The sequence below is a fragment of the Rhodnius prolixus genome, unplaced genomic scaffold, assembly GCF_049639745.1.
Source record: "Rhodnius prolixus isolate KJV_2025 unplaced genomic scaffold, Rpr scaffold_10, whole genome shotgun sequence".
Lineage (NCBI taxonomy): Eukaryota > Metazoa > Arthropoda > Insecta > Hemiptera > Reduviidae > Rhodnius > Rhodnius prolixus.
This window is the reverse complement of record NW_027411615.1, coordinates 3,795,790-3,821,766: the sequence shown is the minus strand read 5'-3', so window position 1 is coordinate 3,821,766 and position 25,977 is coordinate 3,795,790. Positions and strand designations below refer to the sequence as shown.

Here is a 25,977-nt window from a genome sequence, read left to right as displayed (position 1 = left end):
TTCGCCTTAATTAAAATCACCATCGGCTGAGGTTAAAGCACTGATAAATAACTAATATTGCATAAAGAGTTCTCTCTAAGTAGCAACTTATATTTTGAGTTAATTAACTTCTCTTTTCATTTGATACTTAATTTTTTTACTTTCTTCTTGTTTTAGTAGTTAACTTAGAAGTATTATGATCGGGGACAAAGTTTTCAAATTTGAGTTCAAAGGTTTTTGAGGTTACTCTGGGAATACCAGTTCATTGTTTTAGTTAGAATATAGTGTTTTTTTTAAGATTACTCTGGGAATATCAGTTCATTGTTTTAGTTTGAATAAAAAATGGTTTATTAAGATTACTCTGGGAATATCAGTTCATTGTTTTAGTTTGAATAAAATGTGGTTTTTTAAGATTACTCTGGGAATATAAGTTCATTGTTTTAGTTGTTATGTAAAGTGGTTTTTTGAGATTCCTTTGGGAATATCAGTTCATTGTTTTAGTTTCAATACAAAGTGGTTTTTTGATATAACTCTGGGAATATCATTTCATTGCTTTAGTTTGAATATAGTGTTTTTTTTAAGATTATTCTAGGAATATCAGTTCATTGTTTTAGTTTGAATATAGTGTTTTTTTAAGATTACTCTGGGAATATCAGTTCATTGTTTTAGTTTGAATAAAAAGTGGTTTATTAAGATTACTCTGGGAATATCAGTTCATTGTTTTAGTTTGAATAAAATGTGGTTTTTTAAGATTACTCTGGGAATATCAGTTCATTGTTTTAGTTGTTATGTAAAGTGGTTTTTTGAGATTCCTTTGGGAATATCAGTTCATTGTTTTAGTTTCAATACAAAGTGGTTTTTTGATATAACTCTGGGAATATCATTTCAATGCTTTAGTTTGAATATAGTGTTTTTTTTTTAAGAGAACTCTGGGAATATCAGTTCATTGTTTTAGTTTGAATAAAAAATGGTTTATTAAGATTACTCTGGGAATATCAGTTCATTGTTTTAGTTTGAATAAAATGTGGTTTTTTAAGATTACTCTGGGAATATCAGTTCATTGTTTTAGTTGTTATGTAAAGTGGTTTTTTGAGATTCCTTTGGGAATATCAGTTCATTGTTTTAGTTTCAATACAAAGTGGTTTTTTGATATAACTCTGGGAATATCATTTCATTGTTTTAGTTTGAATAAAATGTGTATATTTTATATTATTCTGGGAATATCAGTTCATTGTTTTAGTTTGAATAAAAAATGGTTTATTAAGATTACTCTGGGAATATCATTTATTGTTTTAGTTTGAATAAAATGTGTATATTTTATATTATTCTGGGAATATCAGTTCATTGTTTTAGTTTGAATAAAAAATGGTTTATTAAGATTACTCTGGGAATATCAATTATTGTTTTAGTTTGAATAAAATGTGTATATTTTATATTATTCTGGGAATATCAGTTCATAGTTTTAGTTTGAATAAAAAATGGTTTATTAAGATTACTCTGGGAATATCATTTATTGTTTTAGTTTGAATAAAATGTGTATATTTTATATTATTCTGGAAATATCAGTTCATTGTTTTAGTTTGAATAAAAAATGGTTTATTAAGATTACTCTGGGAATATCATTTATTGTTTTAGTTTGAATAAAATGTGTATATTTTATATTATTCTGGGAATATCAGTTCATTGTTTTAGTTTGAATAAAAAATGGTTTATTAAGATTACTCTGGGAATATCATTTATTGTTTTAGTTTGAATAAAATGTGTATATTAAAACTGTCCGGTAGGACAGTTGTATAAGGGTTGATCGTCAAAAACTGCACGAAAAAGCGTAACGTTGAAAAACACCCAACTTTGACAATTTTTTTCTCTTTTTCTATAAAAGATAAAATTCCCAAATTTTCTTTAAAATAAAGGGCAAACCCTCCTTTATAACTGTAATTTTTTTGCAACAACCCAGATCTAATAGGTTTCGAGAAAAAAGTTGCCAAAAATGAGCAAAAACCGCTTTTTCAAAAAATGTTCTTGTTCTTGTTCTTCTTCTTCTTCTTCTTGTTGTCCTTGTTGTTACCTTTTTTGTAAACAACGTAGCGCCTAAACGCGCAAACCGATTTTCATGAATGAGGTGTCATTCGATTCGGAATTTTATGTAGATGTGCCTTTTGGGGGTCTCGACGCTGTACATTAAACAAGAGAGGAGTTAGCCCCCTTAATGTAAGGCCCCCTCCAAAATTATTATTACTAATTACTCTGTAAATCTTGGCCCGATTTTGATAAAATTTGGTAGGATGATAGGGTTAGGGCTCCCCTACGTAACATTAAAGCGGCGATCAGCTCTTCCACTTGTTGAGGGGAAGTATAGCGATCGTTGCAAATTATCGACACGTGAACCGATTTTCATGAATGAAGTGTCATTCGAATCGAAATTTTGTACAGATTTGCACTTTAAAAGTCTCGACGCCGTGCCTCATAAGGAGGGGAGTTTGCCCCACCCAAATAAGGCCCTTTCTAAAACTATTATTACCAATATTTCTATAATGCTAAATCCGATTTTGATAAAATTCAGCTCGAATAAGTGGTTAAAGCTCCTCTACGTTGCTGATGCTCTTGCACCTACTAAGAGGAAGTACTGCAATCGTTTAAATTATCAATGAGTGAACCGATTTAAATCAATGAATTGTCGTTCGATTAAAAAATCTTTGCCTCTTTGCCTTTTAGGGAGAAGTACTGCAATCGTAGTTTATTTTTCTTACTCCTCTTAAAAGGAAGTACTGAAATCGCAGTTTAATTTTGCTATTTACGTATAAATACCTTCCTTTGTTATTCAAAACGCTTTTTCAAAAAAATTGTTATTGAGGATGGTTTGGGGGAACGCAACTATAATCATTCTTTAAAAAGATCTCTCCAGTGGTAGTTACGGTTCCGACTTAACACCTTATCAGATTATAATGATAGAATTGCTTATTCCAAATTTTAAAAAAATCTGTAAAGAAGATATGTAACTTTGTAAAATAGACAAAAAGGAAAATCTATCCAAAAGGTACAAAAATCTCCTTAACAAAAACTTACAGTTTCAAATGTTAAGTATAAGGGTTGATTAAACGCCAAAAGGTACACAAATCAGCGTGTACCCAACATTTCATTAATACTTCATTAATAGTCAAGTAATTCTACTGCATTAATTTTCATTAATAAGTTATTTTTTAGAATTTATTAGATGTCACAGACCCTTATGCTGGCCACTTCATTTATAATATTTTTTGTTATAATTATGATAAATCACATATATATGTACGTGCATGTTAAAGTAGAACAAGACAAAGTTAGAGTAGGCTACTGTCTTGAATTCGTCTTACCGAAATATTCGTGAGCACAAATAACACACAGTTAATAACAAGTAGATTATTCAACAACAATTATTCATTTCTCAATTGTAATTTAATTTAGTCCCCCTAATTTTACTTATAGTAAAATGCTGGAATAATTAGCTGTCCTAAAAATATGCATATCTACATATATATGAACAAGCATGTTAAAGTAGAAAAATACAAAGTTAGAGTAGGCTACTGTCTTGAATTCGTCTTACCGATATTACATATATACAACATTGTGGGATGAATATCTAGATTGAGAATGTAATTGAAGAAAACTATATTATTTGCGATAAAGCCAGATAATTATTACCTATTATTATAAACGTTTGACTACTACATAAAATAACAATTACTTTAATCGAAGAATGAACTTATACCGACGATTTTTATTTAAAAATAAAAATAAATAAATGAAATAAAATCATTAATGTAAGTTTTTTATAAAAAAAAGTTTTGAATTTTTTAGCCTCATATTTTTTTTTTATTTTTTGTAACGTTTTTCTTTTTAACCTGTAATTAATAGTTTGATTATTATAAATAACTAGATATTACAGTCAATCTACAGTGCTACTTGAACATATTATATTTTGTAGACGAAAATGGCCAGCATAAGGGTCTGTGACATCTAATAAATTCTAAAAAATAACTTATTAATGAAAATTAATGCAGTAGAATTACTTGACTATTAATGAAGTATTAATGAAATGTTGGGTACACGCTGATTTGTGTACCTTTTGGCGTTTAATCAACCCTTATACTTAACATTTGAAACTGTAAGTTTTTGTTAAGGAGTTTTATATTATTCTGGGAATATCAGTTCATTGTTTTAGTTTGAATAAAAAATGGTTTATTAAGATTACTCTGGGAATATCATTTATTGTTTTAGTTTGAATAAAATGTGTATATTTTATATTATTCTGGGAATATCAGTTCATTGTTTTAGTTTGAATAAAAAATGGTTTATTAAGATTACTCTGGGAATATCATTTATTGTTTTAGTTTGAATAAAATGTGTATATTTTATATTATTCTGGGAATATCAGTTCATTGTTTTAGTTTGAATAAAAAATGGTTTATTAAGATTACTCTGGGAATATCATTTATTGTTTTAGTTTGAATAAAATGTGTATATTTTATATTATTCTGGGAATATCAGTTCATTGTTTTAGTTTGAATAAAAAATGGTTTATTAAGATTACTCTGGGAATATCATTTCATTGTTTTAGTTTGAATAAAAAATGGTTTATTAAGATTACTCTGGGAATATCATTTCATTGTTTTAGTTTATATAAAATGGTTTTTTTTAGATTACTTTGAGAATATCAGATTATTGTTTTAGTTTTTATGTAAAGTGTTTTTTTGAGATTACTCTGGGAATATCAGTTCATTGTTTTATTTCTATAAAAAATGGTTTATAGAATAGGTTTTGCATGTATCTGTGAATAATCAAAATATCTCTAAAATGGAAAATGGAAAAACTTTATTATGGACAATTTCAGTCCTGTATTTTTTATTTATTTTTTGCCTAGCCTTTTTTTTAACCTTTATTTATCTATTTTTTTGCTTATTTTAATGAAGTTGCAGAGGCGGTAGTTTTGCTATGGTATTGATAAGTAATGTCAGCAGATATTTACAGAAAATATTAAAATTATGTATTAAATTAACGTAAATGACCATTACATCATTTCTACCTATTTATTAAAGGCTTCCTCTGATTGAATTGTCCATGGCTTCATCTTATTCAGAACATTATGATCTTTGTATTGTTTTCGCTTACACGAATCCCGTTCGAATTAATATGCACAAACTATATAGTATGTATAACTAGAATCGAGCAAGACTCGCTGGGGAAAAAAATTCTTTTCTTACAAATATCGCTTAGTTGTGATAACCCAGGGGATTTACTCAAAATTTCATCATAAATATGGGGTCCCCTCCAATTCAAATAATAAGAATAAAGAATTTATAAAAGGAAAGTTGAATTAAAATTGAACTAAATTATTTTTCATAAAATTAGCTAAATTAACATGAGCTTTAATCTACATATTTTTTGAAATCAGCTGCCGGAAAAAGGGAAAATAAAGAAATCGCTCCAAGAACTGAGATATTACGTTCTATGACATGATTATTAATGCAAATATTATAAAGATAATGAATGTACTCATGTTAATGTTAATGATATTTTTAAAACATGAAAGAGCGTGTAATATAAAAAAATTAAATTGAATAAAAAGCAAAAACAAAAATTGTAAATTCCAAAAGAAAAGTTGAATTTTTCAACACGCTTTTTCTTCGGGTGAAATTTTCTGTTTTCACCAGAAATATCGGTTTTAAGGTTTTCTGAATCCAAAACGGGTAAAACGGGACGAAACAAGTGCTATGAAAGTCTCTTTTTACAAACATAACTGAACAAAACCTTAGAAAAGTGTGTTTTATCTGAAGAAAAATCTAAATATGGTTATTTGCTTTGGGTTGTCGATTTTCTTAACAAACAAAATATGAGTAAAATTATACATTTTATTTGATATTTTTGTAAACAATTTTACTTTATTTCAAATACTACAAAAGCATTTGTCGTCGTTTGCGTTTTAGAACTGTAATGATCAAACTAAAGGTTATAGATAGCATTTAAATTGCTTTTGTGTCCAATGCGTGATTGAAAAAGAAATACAGATAGAATATAAATTATCCACACAATTAGAAAATCTAAATCATCCCCCATAAACAAACAAATGGTTGCCTAGCAATTGTGGGTCAGTGAAAAAGCTTGTGCGGGTCAGGGTCTGACCCGTGGGTCATAGGTTCGCCATCACTGATCTAGGGGATCCATTTGAGAATGCATGAGGGTGGGAGTAAGTGGCTAAGGATTGCGGAGGAAGCTGTGGTTCTTGAGAGAGGGTGGGTAATTTTGAATAGTCTTAGTCAAAGTTGTACGCAGATTAACTTCTTTTTTTCATAGATTTTTCCTGTTTTTCACTGATGATCGTCACTTTATTTTTTTTTTATTTTTTTTTTTATTTTTTTTTTTTTGGCGCATCAACAGCTGAGGTCATTAGCGCCCGGAGCTTTTTCCAGTGCACTGCCGGCCTCCGGACAGTGTTCTCTCGTTACAGACAACACTGTCCATCACCGGACAGTGAGCTGTAAGAAGCTCCTAGGAAGAGAAAATCTAAGGGTCAGCAGCTGGATTCGAACCCGGGACCTCCGCGTGGGAGTCCAGTACGCTAACCGCATAGCTAATCCCTTCCCTACCCGGAGCTTTTTCCAGTGCACTTTGTTTAAAAATAGATTTAGGTAAAAATAAACAGATGGAAAAACGTGTAGCATCTGTCGTATTTATTATAATAAATTATGTGACTTGTTACCGTAACTATAGTACATAAATAAATGGTTTATAGAGTAGAGTTGAGTAAAATTGGATTGGTCAGAAGTGTAGCCTGGAGGAACCTGTATATGTTCAGATGATATAGTTAATGGTCAGGTGTCATGTACAGCATGACACACCCCGGGTGAATGCTGAAGACAGCCATTGTACAGAACAAATTGGGTATTTAGCGCTTTACTAGCTAACCTAACCTAACATAACCGAAGCTTCCATGTTTCTGTTAAGATGTGTACATAATGAAAGTTAGGCTTAGTGTACGCCTGCCTATCTCTGTCTCTCTAAATAGAATAATTAGTAGGTCTTGTTTGGCATTAGCTGGGTATCTCTTAGATTGTCTAATTCATTTATAGCGTATAGTTAGTGATTCTTGTCTTATATTGTTCCTTAAAGTTTAACTAAAACTTCTCAAATTGAATTTAATGTATTACTGTATCGAGAGAAAGTTGAGATTTGTATTGAAGTCTTTAGAATCTAAATGGGAATTAGAAATTATTTCCTCAAAACTCACTAATAAGATTCAGGATATACTTAACAGAACGGGCTGAGCTAAAGAGCATTCTAGATCTATAGAATAAATAATGAGAGATGCTGTAATCTTGAAAGATGAATTACAATTCCATTTCTTTGTCTTCTAAGTATTTATTTTTTGCTAATATTTGTGCCCCACCTATGAAAAAGTCCTACTCTTTCGTAGATTATTCTTATTGCGCCTTTTCTTATATTAGATGACTTCTTCTCCAATCTCATCATTTTTGTATTGATATCCTTGTTGATCTACTGCAACTCTTCTTTTCACTCTTTTTTCTGGTCATTCTTAAGATCACAAAATTGTTAGTCGCCAATATCATTGAATCGTCGTCAAACGCCAACAAAGTTATTTGTTAACAGCCTTAAATTCAAAATAACTCTAGTGTAAAATTTTGTATTCATCTTCTTTGCTTCAATTATGATCATGTACAACATTGAAATAAGTAGCCAGAAATGGAAATTCTATAAAACTATGGCAGATCAGTTACCTAGAAAACCATGGTTTAAGGGATCTGTCACGACAATAAGCAGGCTGAGAGAGCGAACCAGGCGGTGTGTGTGGATCTTATCTTCACAGGATCAACAAAAGGTCCTCTCCTCTTTGCGTAGATTGCAATGAGGAGCAGGATTTCAAACATATAATAATGGATATGTCCACGTTATGTAGTAGAACGAATACTTGACGACATATACAAGTATTTAGATGCACCATTTCGCTACGAAGACATAATATTCTCCACCAACTCTATGTGCTTAAATCTGTAGCAGAGCTAGCAAAGAAATATAAGTGTATTTAAAAGTTATAGCCGATTAGAATGAATGCAAGAAAATGATTAGAGAAGGATTACGTGATTTTAATTTAGGATAGGTTATAAAGAAGGCAGGAATATAGAGTTCTGATCCATCCATTAGTTGTAAATTTGTATTTAGATAGTTGTGTATAGTAGAAGGATGAATGTGTGAAGCGAATGTATTTATAAGTAGCAATATACTTAGATAGTACCCTTAGCGAATGACTGTCATTACGAATTCTTTAAATGTGATGTTCTTGGATCTGTTGTTTTTAAAAAAAACTTGCTTCAGCTTAATTTAAGTCTTTCAGAACTTTTTAATATATCAGCGATATTAATCTTCATAAAGTCAAATGCTTGTTTTACTTCCAAGTAGCAGACTAAGACCGGGAAAAAGAGGAAGAATATCTAGCTGGGGGAATCAAGAAGAGGGAAAAGTTTTTTGGAATTCGACCTTTACATCCACCTTTTGATCTTTTATATGAGTCCGTCGAGGATTTGTTTTGAAGAGAGTAGAATAATTTGGAACGGTCATCTGTCTAGAATGGATTTCGCTTCTGCCCACTTCGTGGATGGGTGGGTATATGTTCTGCGTGCAGTGATAGAGGGGTAGACTGTCTTTATATTATATTCAGACCAAGAACCACATTTTTAACAAGGGCTGATGAACGTTCAGAATGAGAAATTTTGGGAGTAGAGGTCCCTGAAAGCCCCCATAACAAGGCCCAAAGGGAGATTGTGATCTACTTTTTTACAATCCTTTATATTTTACGATAACTTCCTGAGCTAGTCTTAAGCCCTCCCAAGTTTTTTGGACTTCCTTCAATTGTAATTAAACCCCTTCACAGTTAGGATCTTCTTCCTCTTAGTTCAGTACGTTTAACATCCAAGATAGCTTTGAGGTAGACGAACAAAATTTTACTTCCTTCATCTGCGCCCATAAGATCAGATTTCCGGTTTTATCAACTTTAATGTACATGGCAATCAGTTCCTAAAGTATTTAGGACTTGATTTAACACAGATTAATTTCTCAGAAATTTTAAACATGTTTGAGTACCATATTCGATAAAGCCAATATTGACGTTTGCTGCTTGCTTTTAAATGGCCTCCGATGGAAAATATTTTACGTTAAAGTTCTCTCCTCCTGCTATCCCGGTTTTTCAGTAAAATAGCTCCATCAGTTTTTTTGTTTTTGCTGAACTTGGACTATATTACATTAGTTTTATTTGACATGTGAACCAGATTAGCTTTCATATAATTTTAGTTTTTTATGTTTTTTTAAAACCATTTCATGTGGTGTTTTTAATGAAGAGAAGAGTTAAAAATATTGCTTTATTATATAGGTACATATATGCATTTTTTTTCAGAGAGCTTTTAATTTCATTTTAACCATTCTCTAAATTGTATTCCTTTAGAATCTCTCCTTTATTGACTATTCATTTTATAAATGCAAGTAAAATATATCATTCAATTTTCCAGCTTTAATCCTCGAAAAGCATTGGCTAGCGCATGTGAGAGATGATTTTTAAATTTTAGTAAAAAAATTTAATGTAAAGCTTTCATTTATTTGAATATTTAGCTTTTCATTACTTGAACTTTGACTATAAAGTAACAAACCAACGTATACACGTCAAACCAACTCTCTATAAGGTGCGTTCGATGTGTATACTCGTTGTGGAAAAATATAAAATTGCCATTAACTACAAAAAAAAAACTCAAAATTTTAATAAAATACAATATGAATATTATTTGGTGGGATGTTTCCCTTTATCTTACCAATAGAACTGCCAAGTATTTTATACGGAGGGGGATGGTGGGAGTCAGCCAAATGATAAGTGGTTGGTACATGTTTGGTCTCCGCATTAGAGATTGGGGAATTACGCACACAAATAGAAGCTCTCAACCCTTGTGCAATGCCGTTTTTTTACCTTAGATAGAGGTTCAAACCTCACAGTACGAGCATGATTTCATTTTGCACAGAATTCAAAAAGCTCTTGTTCGTCTCTAGTTAACTAGAGCAATACATACGTGAAGACGGTACAAGATTTTGAATGAGCACAGAATGCTTTGGTAATCTATAGATCCCAGAGATTGCAGAAAAAATTCGCTTGCAGTGACTTATTATGACGTTGTAAACTTTTGGTTGTTTTTGCCCTGCGTTCGACACGTGTAAACACGTCATTGTTGTGATTTTAATTTCGCACACTTTGAGAGGAGGATTTTTTTTAACCAGTTAAGCGTGGAATTTTAGTTTTTAAAAAACCCCTCCCACAGTGTGCGGAATTAAAATCAGTTACTGCAAGCGACTTTTTCTTCAATCTCTGGGGTCTTGAGATTACCAGAGTATTCAGTGCTCATTCAAAAATCTTTTACCGCTTCACGTAAGCATTGCCCTAGTTAACTAGAGGCGCACAAGAGCTTTTACAAGGAAGAAAAGAGCTTTGAATTCTGTGCAAAATGAAACCATGCTCGTACTGAGGTCTGAACCTCTAACTACGTAAGGTAAAAAACGGTATTGCACAAAGGTTGAGAGCTTCTATTTGTGTGAGGTAATTCCCCAATCTCTAATGCGGAGACCAAACATGTAGCAACCACTTATCCATTTGGCTGGCTCCCACTGCAGTTCTATTAGGTAAGATAAAGGAAACATCCCACCAAATAGTATTCTTATTGTATTTTATTAAAATTTCGAGTTTTTTTGTAGATAATGGCAATTTTATATTTTTCACAACGGGTATACACGTCGAACGCACCGTAATAGAGATTTGGTTTGACGTGTATTCACGTCAAACACACAACAGGTTAAAACTAAATTACACGCTTAACTGGTTAATGACTAAGTAGAAATAAATGCAATTAATAAATAAAATTTCTCAATAGATTATTTATTATAAAATTATTCTGAGAGAAAACAAAACAGAGTTAAGTTCCTACGTTAACTGCACACGTAACTTTACAAGTATTTCTTCCTTTTATGAGTTAAGTACTAATTGAATGCGGTAACTGAATGTTTTATGTAAATATTAAAGGAGGCAGACTGTGGCTGATATAAGCGCCTTAAATGTCGTCTCCAATGTGGGTAGCAAAGCAATAAATAAGAGATCAAAGAGCGAAGAGCCTTTAAAGCTCAGGTAATATTGCTTTCACTTGAGATATTCGCTACAAATTATCATTTTATTTAATATATTACATTCTAGCTTTAGGAATCTGTAAGTTGTCGAGGAGGAGGGGACTTGATATTGAATTGGGGGGGGAGAGGAATGGTTTTGAAGTGAAGCAGCTGTCCTGCATCAAAAATATCTTTTTAATAAAATAAGTGCATTTTTTTTTTTCAAGATAAATTCTTGCAAGTATCTCAGAAGTTCAATAGTTTTCTCAAAGAGAATAATATATAGATATTGCGAAGCTTTTGAAAAGCTCTCACTTCAAGAAATCTTTTTAATAATTTGGGTGGGTACATAGAGTTCACGCGTAAGAAATAGACCTGGATTTAGAGGATCTCATCTCCTGTATTGCAGGTTTTTTTTTAACTCGTATTTAGAAAATTTGCCACGATTTCAAATACTTGTGTCTTACTAAGTGACTTCAGCTTTTGGGCTTCCTTCAGAACGGCATGCTCCATTCTTTCACACTAATTCTCCTGTGGTCGTATCATAGCTTCAGTCAATCCTCTAAATCTGGGTGTTCAGCATTCTCTTCTTGAACGTGGCCAAGCCACCGCAGGCTTTTTATTATGATTATTATTATGTAACCACAAGGCTAGGATTACCCGAATAGCATGGAAAAAAACTTCACGCAGTATTGGTTTTAGTAGATGGACTACTGCGCAAATTTTTGGAGTTCACCACTCTAACTCACACGAATGGTAGACGACGTCACACGTAACTTCCACTACAAGAAACACACTGGCATGGTACTACTCGACTTGGAAAAAGCCTTTGACACCGTTTGGCATAGTGGACTCCTCTTCCGCTTAATTGAATACCACTTTCCTGTATACCTTATTAAACTCCTCCACTCTTACCTCTCCAACAGAAAGTCTGTCATCCGCCTGAACTCTGCCTCCTCATACCCCTATCCAATCTCAGCAGGCGTTCCCCAATGTTCCATCCTAGGTCCTATCCTGTTTATCACTTACATAAATCCTCTACCCAAACCTCCTCATGTCAACCTCGCCTTGTACGCTGATGACATGGCCGTATACACGTCATCTTGGAGAATGGACACCATCACCAACAGACTTCCCCTTGCAATAGACAGGCTTACAAAATTCTTACAGCAAATGGAAAAAATTAAAATTAACCACGACAAGACAAACGCTATAGTTACTCTTCACCAAACGCAGACCCACTCTTAACCGACAAATCAGTTGTAATAGCACACTCATTCCGTGGTCTACCCACGTGAAGTACTTAGTGCTAACTTTAGACAACAAACTGACTTTCACTACGCACGTACAGGACAAAGTAAACTCAGGCAAACTGGACTACACGACTATTATTTCCTCTCTACTCTCACGTGACTCCAAAATGACTGTGGACCAACAAACTCCTCCTTTACAAAGTAGTCATTAGGTTGCTCTACGCCTGCTCCGCCTGGAGCCTGGACTTGTAGTAGCAACATCAAGAAACTTCAGATAACCCAAAACAAATTTCTCAGATTCGCAACAGACTCTCCACGACGTACTAGAATTGACTCACTCCACGAGACTGCGCCCACTATCCCCCCGTACACTCCTATATCCAAAATCGTCTGTTCAAACTCCTTTCCACCCTAGACTGCCATCCTAATCCACTCCTCTGCCGTGACATAGCCTCCCCTACAGATCCTTCTATAACATACAGACACAGAAGACACTAACTTTCTACACTAGCTGCAGGTTTTCCTCCTTTTCCCCTGCATTCCAATCCTCCTCACCTAACTTTTCTCTTACTTCACTTAGTTAAGAAGGTTGAAATGTTTTTATACATTAATACTTCTATATTTATTTTATGTATTGTATATATTTATTATAATAAATATTTATTCTATTCTATTCTATTGGAGTTCACCGAAGAGCCTAATTCTGAACCTTATAAATCTTTATCTTCTTTCTTGCCAAACTTATCTGTTTGCCGGGTTCTTCATGCGCTTCCCCAGTTTCCAAAGTGCTGCCCTATCTTCTAGCAATTATTTCTATATCAATTTCGGCGATTAGCAGTAAATTCCTCTTCCTACGACTTGTTGCAGGTTTATTCTTCGATAGTTTCGCGCCCCTACGTGGTTCCATATAAGTTCTACAGGTTCCCTTCCTGGGCCAAGCAGTCTACCACCTCATTGACCCTATATTCCAATTTTTTCGACCATCCAGACAAAAAAAAAAAAAAAAAAGGACCTCATTTTTGTAAGTTTATCCTTTAGAAAATTTGGTCAGATCTGCAGTCATAGATCTTGTTCTTGGATCTTATCTGTCGAAGCACGAAAGTTTATTGTTTCCCTGAATGGTTTCGGATTTTCTACCATCACCAGAGGGGTATTGATCTGTTTGGTGTAAAGAATACGACTTCACTTATGTGTTTCCGTCTCAAACTTTTCCGAATTCAGTGAGTTCAGTTCCGGTGTATACTGAATTTCGTGAATTTTGCACGATCGCGGCGCCTCCACTTGTACTGGGAAGAGAATGGAAAAACAAATAGAAATTAATTTTCACAAAAAACTTTCTCTTTTTCTTTTCATCATTAATAAAATAAATTTAGTTGGGTCAGCAAATGCCATTTCTCAGGATGATATCACATAGAAAAATATGAAAGGACGAAGGACAGAGACTGGCAGAATAGGTACGACTGAAACAGCGGTGGCGGGCTGGGGCAGTGGGAAAAAAAAGAAAAAAGAAAAGTGCCCATTATAATCCCTGGGTTTTTCCGCACAATGAAGCCACCGCTCTCCAGAGCGCAGCACAGTTCATCACTATTCGCCACATTACGCTATCTAAAATATTTAAAACTGAATTTTCCTTCTAAAGGATTTTTCGACAGACAGAGGGACAGACTTCAATCTGACTCTATTATCCGCCATTGTTGGAAAAGAAAACAAATTTCTGATGATATTTAATAGGAATCAAATTCGGTTTTTGTATTTCTCAATTAGAAGAAATCGGCCAATCAGTGTTGCCAATTTACTGTGTGAATTTTCCAAATTTCCGATGTTTTTCCAACAAATAACCGGAACGATTTTCTTGAAGTTTAATACACTGATTGCTCACTTGAAGATCTACTCTTCATCTTCCAGTATGAATCAATTAAGGGGTGACTTCTGGCAGAGATGATTGAGAATAATACCCGCTTTGTTTGTTTTATTATGAGACGCGTCAATATCCTGTGGTTATTAACGCTCAGGAGTTTTTTTTTTTATCAGGGCACTGTCCGTCTCCGGAATGAGTTCTCTCTCGTTAGGCCGCACTGCCAATCACTGGTCAGTGAGTTGTATGAAGGTCTTTGGCAGAAAACCTAAAAAAGATCGTAACAGCTGGATTACAAACCAGAGATCTTCACGTGGAAATCCACGTGGGTTTAATTCCTTCCTTTTCTCCAAAATTCCATTTTAATGTAAATTTACTGTCCTCTATGGTGTTAAGTAAGTTTGTTTGTTTTTTAAAAGTTTATTTCGTCATTTACAATCTGTATATACATATACAATAAGGGAGAATGAAGGATAAATGGATGCGTGAAAGGCAGGAGGAGAGAAACTACCCTGCAGTAGCACCTCTCTACAGGATATTAATGATGTTTTTAGGTCTTCAGACTGCAAGGAAGTCGCGGGGCCATCGGCGATTCAGTCGGCAAGAAGGATTTTTAGGGATGTTAGAGGAGGCGAGAGACTGTACGAAAGGATTAGAGCAAGTACAGAGAGCAGTTTGTGGGAGCTTTTGATATTTAGTCTTAGCGAGTTGGTGTTCGAATGGAATGTTGACGTCGTTGTGAAGAGTGAGGTTAGTCACCGCAGAAAGCAGCGTCAGCTATCTGTCGACAGTAGTTTTGACTGAAATGTCTTGTACTGTCCGTATGTTTTGTAGGTTTGGCTGAACCTCACGGCTCTAGTCCGTAAGTTCACATAGGTTTGAGGATAGTGTTGTGTATTATGTTGGGTTAAAATGCAAGTACTGATCAGAATTTTAGAGCAGTTCTAGGGAAAGAGTTAAAGAGTTTAGATTAGATTAGATTCTAGTTGGTCGACCTTTAAGGGACTAAGCCACCGCAGCGCAATGGATCTATTGTGGCTCCCATTACTCTAGAGCTCGCCTTCAGTCCCCTCCGTTTAATCAGATTCTTAATTCTGGGTAAAGCTCGCAGGCCTTGGTTTTTCACTCCCCTGAGGAGTAACAAACATCCTTAGCCAGGCCAGCCCCTCAACATGTGCAGTGCCGTTTTCTCCTCCTCCTCCTCCACCTCCTGACAGAACCTACAAAGGCTATCCATCCGCCAGGTCAATGCCAATGCATATGTTTTCTGAGCCCTGCAGTTAATAGGCCCTACAATTAAGCTGATATCCACACGGTCTTAAGAATTTAGGTTGGTTTCCTGGTTAAGGATCATTGCAGAGTCTGGAATTCGTAGTCTGGGAGACAGACATTCTGATCTCCGACTTCAGATGGCCAATCTCTTGGCATAAGGCCTCTCTCTCTATCCGAAACATAACCTTAATGATCGTAAAGTCTGTGTACTCTGTCTGGGACGCATCACTTTTTTAGCCTTCGCAAGCCAAATTAATCTTTATTGTTTTATAAAAACAAACGTCGTGTTTTGTACGTATCGTTCATGTGCATGCGTGTAGCGCGCGTATGGTAGAAACTAGGATATGATGGTTTGGTGAGTCGGCATTGACTTGTTTTAGGATGCTGTTTTGGCCTTGTGTTCCCGTAGTTATTTATCGCCATATTTCCTGGTCCCAACGTACCGAGAGCGTAGACAGTACTGACATTCCACCCTTCTAGTCATCCTCCACACACTTGCTGGACCTATCTATACCTCTTCCTCCGTTCCCTATACATAACCATCTATCCCTTACACTCGTGCACACATCTCACCTAGTTCAATGTGGATTTACAGCCAGAACGCCATACCCGACCACAGAAGGCTGTAGAATGGACCCAGTTTCTCTAACGTCCCCCCCCCCCACCAACTATATTCCTCATCCTGACGTACACGGTTCGCTCTGGCTCAGTCGTATCACTTCCCTCGTCCCTTGTACTACCTATACAAGGCTGAAATATGTAACGTGTCTGATATAATATACGGTAGAACCTTAGGTCAAACCATTGCGCACCATCTGAATATTTCCCACCATATATGGTGTATATAATAAAGAAGAAGTATATAAGCAAAGAATGAATATTCCCCATATAAGCAGTAGAAAGCTCTGCTTGTTTATGTAAGCAGATAGAAGAGAAGTTTTATAAGCGACCATGTTTCAGTCTACTGCTTATAACTTGGAAGTAATCCAAGTGTAACGTATTTTTCTCATCTCGTTTTCTTTTTCGGAAAATTATTTTTGGCTAGGAAGGGTCACTTTATCACTTACAAAGTACTAATTAGGGTCAAATGAGCGGTTAAAATTGAACACTTGTCCCGTGTAAGGGTTTAAATATTCTTTAATCTCATGGCCCTTCGCCTCATTCTTGAGATTGGCCAAAAAAGTGGACCAAATTTGACTAATTGCAACACTTCCCCTTCCCTAGTAAGAAAAAATATAAATAAATGAATAAAATAAAGGCCGAAGGCCAATTGTACTTCATATTTAAAAACTAGTCTGCTAGGAATAGTCTGTACCTTGAAAAAGACTCAATATCCATGAAACAACTCTGCGGCCTTGAGACTACAAATTTAAACCCCGTTTTAAATTCAGGCGAGCTTTACATCCAACTGCCAAATTAAGTGTCGTGGACGGAGTCTTTACTTTACTATAAATTTCTCCATAATAACCATTAAATAAAATCCAAGGCCTAGACCAGGGGAATCGAACCCACTAAACCAACAATACACCTTAGCTTTGCAGGTCTAGTCTATAACCTCCTAACATACTTAACTATAAATTTCTCCATATTAACCATTAAATAAAATCCAAGACCTAGACCAGGTAGAATCGAACCCATTCAACCAACAATACATCTTAGCTTTGCGGGTCTAGTATCAAAGCCGCCTAACATACTTTACTATTTTCTCCATATTAACCATTAAATAAAATCCAAGGCCGAGACCAGGGAGAATCGAACCCACTAAACCAACAATACACCTTAGCATTGCGGGTCTAGCCTATAACCGCCTAACATACTGCACAATATATTTCTCCATTTTAACCATTAAATAAAATCCAAGACCTAGACCAGGGAGAATCGAACCCATTAAACCAACAATACATCTTAGCTTTGCGGGTCTAGTATCAAAGCCGCCTAACATACTTTACTATAAATTTCTTTTATTAACTATTAAATAAAATCCAAGGCCTAGACCAGGGAGAATCGAACCCACTAAACAAACAATACACCTTAGCATTGCGGGTCTAGAGTATAACCGCCTAACATACTGCACAATATATTTCTCCATATTAACCATTAAATAAAATCCAAGACCTAGACCAGGGAGAATCGAACCCACTAAACCAACAATACATCTTAGCTTTGCGGGTCTAGTATAAAAGCCGCCTAACATACTGAACAATATATTTCTCCATATTAACCATTAAATAAAATCCAAGACCTAGACCAGGGAGAATCGAACCCATTAAACCAACAATACATCTTAGCTTTGCGGGTCTAGTATCAAAGCCGCCTAACATACTTTACTATAAATTTCTTTTATTAACTATTAAATAAAATCCAAGGCCTAGACCAGGGAGAATCGAACCCACTAAACAAACAATACACCTTAGCATTGCGGGTCTAGAGTATAACCGCCTAACATACTGCACAATATATTTCTCCATATTAACCATTAAATAAAATCCAAGACCTAGACCAGGGAGAATCGAACCCACTAAACCAACAATACATCTTAGCTTTGCGGGTCTAGTATAAAAGCCGCCTAACATACTGAACAATATATTTCTCCATATTAACCATTAAATAAAATCCAAGACCTAGACCAGGGAGAATCGAACCCATTAAACCAACAATACATCTTAGCTTTGCGGGTCTAGTATAAAAGCCGCCTAACATACTGAACAATATATTTCTCCATATTAACCATTAAATAAAATCCAAGACCTAGACCAGGGAGAATCGAACCCATTAAACCAACAATACATCTTAGCTTTGCGGGTCTAGTATAAAAGCCGCCTAACATACTGAACAATATATTTCTCCATATTAACCATTAAATAAAATCCAAGACCTAGACCAGGGAGAATCGAACCCACTAAACCAACAATACATCTTAGCTTTGCGGGTCTAGTATAAAAGCCGCCTAACATACTGAACAATATATTTCTCCATATTAACCATTAAATAAAATCCAAGACCTAGACCAGGGAGAATCGAACCCATTAAACCAACAATACATCTTAGCTTTGCGGGTCTAGTATCAAAGCCGCCTAACATACTTTACTATTTTCTCCATATTAACCATTAAATAAAATCTAAGGCCTAGAGACCGGGAATCGAATCCACTAACCAACAATACATCTTAGCTTTGCGGGTCTAGTATCTTAACCGCTCGGCTACCGCGTGGCACCTTCCATTAAATTCATTTTACCCCCCCAAAAAAACTATTAAGAAAAAAAAAGGGAAATCTTCAACTAGAAATATTTAAAAAAAAAAGAAAAAAAAGCCCCTTTAATTAGCACGTTTAAGACAGCAACACTTTAATTTTGTGTTAGTAAATTATGACTTTACTAAACAGAATCTACAAAGTAAAATTATTGTAATTAAAATATAGTGTTTACGGACGAGAAATATAATTGAGCAATTAGTCTGTGTTATAAAAGCTCGGTTCTACTTCGGCTAAAACTTCTCTTATGTCTTTTGTTTTGAATTTTCCATAATTTTTGTTTCTAACTTCATTGAAACAAAATATTATAATTTTTGTTTCATTATAATTACAAAACCCTTTTTGTTTTCCCAGTAAAGTTGTAGCTTATAATTAATTAGTCTTGAACAAGGTAAACTGCTATGTTTGTTATTGTTTTGGTTCTTCTGTGATGGGTATTTTCACTATCAGACTGAATTCTAGCAACTCGGACGTCAGTGATTGGTAAATGTAGCACTGCGTAGTTATTTGGTCTGGTTATACTACAATACGAGGGGGTACCCAAAAATAACCGGAATTGCGTTGCCGCGCGTGGAGCTTATGCAGTACGCATTTCTGCCGCTAGACGTGTATAGCGCAATTCCTTGCCAGTTCAGTCCTGCCTGTGTTGTCTGCCTGGCTTGTTCTGTTCATCTGCAGTGATTGTTTTTACCAGCGCTGTTTTGTTCTTTTTTCGTTTTTTATGATGGCAAGTTTAAGTGAACAACGTGCAGCTCTGAAATTTTGTTTTCTACTCGGCAAAAATGCTGCTGAAAGTGTTTTAATGTTGAAAACAGCTTACAAAGATGACGCTATGGGAAAAACTCAAGTATACGAGTGGTTTACTCGGTTTAAAAATGGCGACATGTCGATTGATGACAAACCTCGTTCTGGACGTCCATCAGCTGCCCGAATCGACGAAAATGTTGAAAAAATTCGAGAGCTGGTGTTCACAAACCGTCGACAGACAATTGATCAACTGTCAGAGAGTAGTGGGTTATCTTGGAGCTCGGTTCAGCGAATTTTAACGAAAGATTTGGGGATGAAAAGGGTTGCTGCCAAGTTTGTTCCTCGAGTTCTGACTGACAATCAAAAAGAACATCGAGTTGAAACATGTCGTGCTTTGAAACAACAGCTTGAAACTGATCCAGACTTTCTGTCAAAGGTCATTACTGGTGATGATCCAGTTATGGTTATGGTTATGACCCAGAAACAAAGCAACAGTCGAGCCAATGGAAGACGTCATCTTCACCCCGACCAAAAAAATGTCGTCAAGTCAAGTCAAACATCAAAACAATGCTGATTTGCTTTTTTGATGCCAAAGGCGTAGTCCATTCAGAGTTTGTCCCCCCAGGTCAGACCGTCAATCAAACCTTGTATTTGGAAGTTTTGAAAAGATTGCGCAATAGTGTTCGCCAAAAAAGACCCGATTTGTGGCAAACAGGAGACTGGTTCTTCCACCACGACAATGCACCTGCACACACAGCCATCACTGTTACACAGTTTTTGGCTAAAAATGGCATGGTTCCGCTGCCCCACGCACCTTACTCGCCTGACCTGGCTGCGTGCGACTTTTTCTTATTTCCACGCATGAAAAAGGGCATGAAAGGTCACCGATTTGACAACATTGAAGAGGTCAAGAAAAAAACGAAGAAGGAGCTGTCAGCCATTTCTAAAGATGACTACAAAAAATGTTTCGAACAGTGGAAGCACCGGTGGGACAAATGTATTAGTTGTAATGGAGAGTATTTTGAAGGGGATAAGGTTGTTCTGTAAAAATTTGTAAATAAATAGCTTTTAAAAAATAATTCCGGTTTTTTTTGGGTACCCCCTCGTATCTTTAGATGTTGACGCACCTTAAAACAAAAAAACTGTATCTACTTCGCTGAGTTGCCTTCAATAATTAAGTAAAAACCTTTTTATTCTATAGAATTAATCAGATTTCGGTGGTTACTTAATTTTTAAATATTTGACTTGATCACATTACTTAAATTGAAAATCACATTGTTGGTTGGTTGCTATTTAATTTAATATTACTTAAGTAAAATAATTTCATCTAATTAAATTTAATTAGAGTTCCATTCAGACTTAACTTAATTAACTTCAAAAGAAATAAATTCTACCCACACATATCAAATAACTGAGCATTCTAGGTAATAAAATGAAGATAAAGTAATAGTTAGTCTTATATTAACTTCATTTAATGTTACCACTAGAATTTACCTTAATTCCTGAAATAGTTGAACCGTAATCTGATTTTCATCTGAACTGCCTTTAGTTTTACATTTTAGTAACATCAGATGTTCTGGATTCTTTGTTTCCTATAAAATTTATGAAGATAAACATTTCTGGTTCAAATTAAGATTGTTTAGTTAGACGCAGCATTTCCCAATCTTTTCTTTTCTTTCTCACCGTACCACTTGATAGTACCAGATCTTGCTAAATTGTACAGCTTCGTAAAAATGTTTGTATTTCATGGGATTCGTTATTCCGAGTGTGTTATTTTATTAATATTATCTTTATTTGTATAGAGATACAATGTATATCTGTTACAAAGGAGTTCAAGTTAATGTTCACTTTACCAACTTTGTAAATTGTAAGATCTTTTAGTTTTAAAACTTTTTTTAAATAATTAAAAATTGCGTACATATTTTTCTCTTCAAAATTATTAACTAATTTACAAAGTTCTTCTTTAAGGATTACTTATATTTGTGCCCAAATCTTCTGAATTAATTTCTTTTAAGCATTCAACTACCTGTAAGTACCAATTAAATTTAATGTTGCTTGGATAGGAGATTATTCATTATTATCAAGTCTCTTTAAGCAGATTTTTATATAGTTATCATTTAAGTTCTGTCACATGATAGTACTGATGTAGCTTTTCCTAAATTTTCTTTATAGAAGGGGGTTTGAAATCCAATTATCATTTGTGTTTTCGGGTTTTTGGAAAATACTCCATGAAAGACAATTTTAATCCTGATAAATGTGCTATCGTATATTTTTTCGTATATCTTGAGACAGACCAACCTTATTACTGTACTTATCAACTTTACTGTATAATATTATTAATTAAAATAATTTTTTTATGTATTAAAACTGTCCGGTATTATAGAAAAAATCGTTTATATGATATTTTTATGATTTAATTTTTCATGTTCGCCATTACTGATTATTTTTCGCGTACCACCAACCAGCAACTCGCGTACCACATGTTGAGAAACGCTGAGTTATAGGTACAGATCGACTATGAGATCACAGGGTGGGGGCGAGCTCTAGTGATGTCATTCTCTATCCAGCATTTGGAGGCGGACAAATTTCTGGATAAAAAAAAAAATCTTAATTGTAATTTGCATCAAGGCATCAAAAAAATTTATTGATCTTCAACACAATATCTTTTTTCTGCAACCATGTAGGAATGTTCTCATTACTCAATTAAGATCAGCTGTGTAATGCCCAACTTTACCTCACTAGTGGGGAAAAATTCCCATTAGTGTCACTTTCCTCACTAGTGAGTGAGAAAAATTTATTATGCTTGCTTGAAATAAGAAGTTTTGTTATTAAATATTTTCTGTAAAACTTTAATAAGCTTATTTAAATTTATTTTATCTAAATAATTAAAAAACGAATATTAAAAAAATAAAATAGAAATTGAAAGGAATATAGAAATAAAAATAATATTTTAATAAATAGATATTTTTAATTATAACAGTTAAAAAGGTTATAGTGTTACCTTATAGAAATTTAAAATGGATTCTAGTGATTCCTGTTTAGTTTTTTTTTTAGTTAATAACCCTAATGGTTGCAGAAAAAATATAATATTTAACTCGAGTGTAAAGTATTTTCCTCACACTCGGCAATTTGCACTTGCACTCGCCTCTCTTCGCTCGCTCTTGCGTGCAAACCCTGCCTCGTGTGAGGAACAGTACTACTTTCCACACTTGTTAAATAAATAACTATTACCTATTACTAAATTTTTGTGGTTTAATCAGATTGATCGACTAGAACAGTTAAAGAGTGAACACAGCTTGTTGTTACATTCAGGAGGCGAAAAGGGAAGAAGCTGGAGGAAGCTTGTTGCACTCAGAATTGAGTTAAGAGCCGCTGGTTGCTCTAATGAGTAAACTTTAACCGACTAAGAGGAGTTACTCTGTTAGGACTTTGCCTCCTCTTAGTCTGATGGGTGACACAAAAACTCCGGGAGAAAAAGTTACAATCTCCCTAAGTAGTGGCTGTCTCCATACTCTCTTAATTAACTTAATTTTGTTTTTTTTTTCTTTCGTCAATTGTTTTTGAACGTGATTTTGTTTTTTGTTTATCTCTTTTTTTCCGCAACGCTAATTTTAATTTTGTTCCTTTTGGTTTTGGTTTCAGAAATCAAACTACACAACAACAACAATGCTGCTAATGCGGACGGTGATAAACAAGCCGCTTATTTAGGAGGTAAGCATTTTTGATTACAATGTTGGTTTTGAATCCATTCACCCTTAATCCATCCAATCAGAATTTTTGGTCAGTCTCCTTGATAAAAAGTTCCAAACTATTAATAGAGAACAAAAGTCGAATATGGATTTCCTTGCTCGCACCAATTTATGGATTAGAACCTGTAAGTTCTTCAATCTAAACTCAAAAGCAAACAGTTAAATCTCAGGTCTTGATGCTTTTAATCGCCAACAGAACATTAATCTCTCACATTTAAATCCTCAAGGGGCAACCAATTTAAGGGGCACCACGGTAGCCGAGCGGTTAGAGCCGAGACCTGCAAAGCTAGTATGTGTTGTGGTACTGGGTTCGATTCTCGGTCTTTAGGCCTTAGATTTTATTTAATGGTTAATAAAACAAATTTACAGTAAAGTAAGTTTGCTAGCCGCCACCGTCCACGACACCTAATTTGGGAGTTGGACGTAAAGCCCGCCTGAAAAAAATAGGCATTACTTTACTTTTTACTTTTTTACATTCAAGTCCTAAAAAAAAAAATGAGGTACATCGAATTCAAAAATGATTCTTCCTCAGTTCTAATCCACTAGTTCACATTATCTCTTCACATTCTCTTCCATACAATCCTCCAAGAACATCTGAAGCACCGTGCACCATCTTCTGGGTAACTGTTGTTAGATATCGTTGGATAAATATAAATGCGCTTGTCCCGCAATAATGAATCCTTTTGCTTCCTTCTCAACAAAAGTCTCTAAGGATCTTTGCTTAAGAAAAGCTGAAGTATATGTTATCCCTAATCTCCTTGAAGCATTTCTTTTTTTTTTTTTTTTTTTTTTTTTTGAGGATGTCTCAGTAGTATTGGGAAAATGTGCACACTGTTCTGTACGATTTAAAAGAATGCTTCAAAAAATTCAGAATTCAAAATCAAAGTCTTCTTATTTCTACACTTTCATCTGTCGAGGAATAAGAAGTAGTAAACGATTGTTTAACTTCCTGCTTCCGCCACATCCTGGAGAGCACATCCCCAAAATTATTAATTTGAACTTTATAGCGCCTCTCGAAACCCCATTTTTTTTTTACTCCAAAGTTACATCACACGTAACTTTGGGCTCATCAGAATTGGTGTTTTCAAAATATCTTTACTTGACTTACATGTATACATACAGTGGTCAAAAAAAGTATTCATACACTAAGTTTTTTTTTTACTTTATCTGCTGAACTTTTGTTTCTAGGATGACTATTTCTTCAGCACTGAAATCGAAGATAGTAACAACGAATTGAATGCTCTCATTTTCTTTTATAAACATAAAGAATTGATTAAAAAGCAGAAAAATAATTTATTGCATGCAAAATAAGTATAAATACACTCAGTCTGAATGTTATAATTAACGCAAAACTAAAGACCTAATATCTTGTAAGCAATCCCTTTGCCTGAAGCCACCTTGGCATAGATTCCACCTGGTTTAGTGTCTCTTGAAATGTGTGATTTCTGCCCTTGATTTCTTTAAATTGGTTATGAGCTCTTTTCTGGAAGAACATTTCAATTTTCGAATTTTCCTCTCCAAATAATACCATAAATTTTCAATAGGGTTTATACAGGGTGTTCATTTTAAGACAGCTCAAATGCATTTCTTGCTTAAACGGTTAATCTGAGCAAAGGTGCCTCCTCAGATACAGAGAGCAGTTGATAACCTCCTGGCTAACCTGGCTAGGAGGCACCTTTGAAGGCACAGTACATGCTTCACAAGTTGAGTAAAGTGCATTATTTGATAAATTAAGGAATACGTTTGATCCTTTACATGAAAGGTATTGATCACTTAAATATGTGGCAGGTTTCCAATTTTTTTTAGTAATTAAACGCAACTCTCCCAAAATTACCAAAAAATTATTAAACCTTCTTGTTTGTAACAGATGTAAAATTAATTTTTAGCCATTTTTTGTATGCTCTTAACATTTGATTTTTCTTAGAAAAATCACTCGGAAAACGACTTATTTCCCGATATTAAGAAAAATACTAGCTTTTCTGCCTTGGCAATATTTTTAATAGACAGGGGATGAAACATAAAAATGACCTATCACGTGCTCTTCTTTCTCTTTGATAACAAGTTAAAAAATTGAAATATGATTAATAAATAGCAGATTTTGAAATGGCCTAGCAACTTTAATTTTGAAGATATCGAATTGCGGTTTCCGGTTTCTTTCATAACTTTTTATACTCTTTAAAACGGTGTACGAGTATATGAAAATGGGGGTCAACTGCGAACCCTCACTTTTGGTCGCGCGTCAGCCGCGTATGCGGGCAGGAATCTAAAATCAAGTCACATATTCTGAAACTAGAGGCGACGGGCCACAAATTTTTCCTCTTTTTGCTCAGATTAACCGTTTAAGCATGGAATGCATTTGAGCCGTCTTAAAATGAACACCCTGTATATTTTCAATTAAGGCGCAACAACATCTAAGGTCTTAGGCGCCCGTAGCCTTTTTTTTCAATGCACTGCCGGCCTTCGGCTCTTGTCCATCACCGGCTAGTGAGCTGTAAGAAAGCTTCTAGGAAGAGAAAATTCTTTAAGCCAACAGCTGGATTGGAACCCGAGGGATCTCCACGTGGAATCCAGTCTACGCTAACCAGTGTGCTAATTCCATCCTTTTGACTTCTATATTGTTCTTCAGAGATTTTTATAATATTTAAAAAGTTCTTTCTTTGTTTTTTGTTCCATCTCTCTTGCGCTGTA

General features: G+C 34.6%; 1 protein-coding gene across 4 annotated transcripts in view; it reads left to right on the top strand.

Moving 5' to 3' along the window:
* Positions 1 to 25,977, top strand: part of LOC141457218 (lachesin-like) — a 492,403-nt gene that overhangs the window by 460,379 nt on the left and 6,047 nt on the right. For all 4 annotated transcript variants that reach the window (XM_074133882.1, XM_074133879.1, XM_074133883.1 and 1 more), the window contains exon 9: positions 23,183 to 23,251. In XM_074133882.1, coding sequence (XP_073989983.1) covers positions 23,183 to 23,251 — 69 coding nt within the window. The remainder of the gene's footprint in view (positions 1 to 23,182; positions 23,252 to 25,977) is intronic.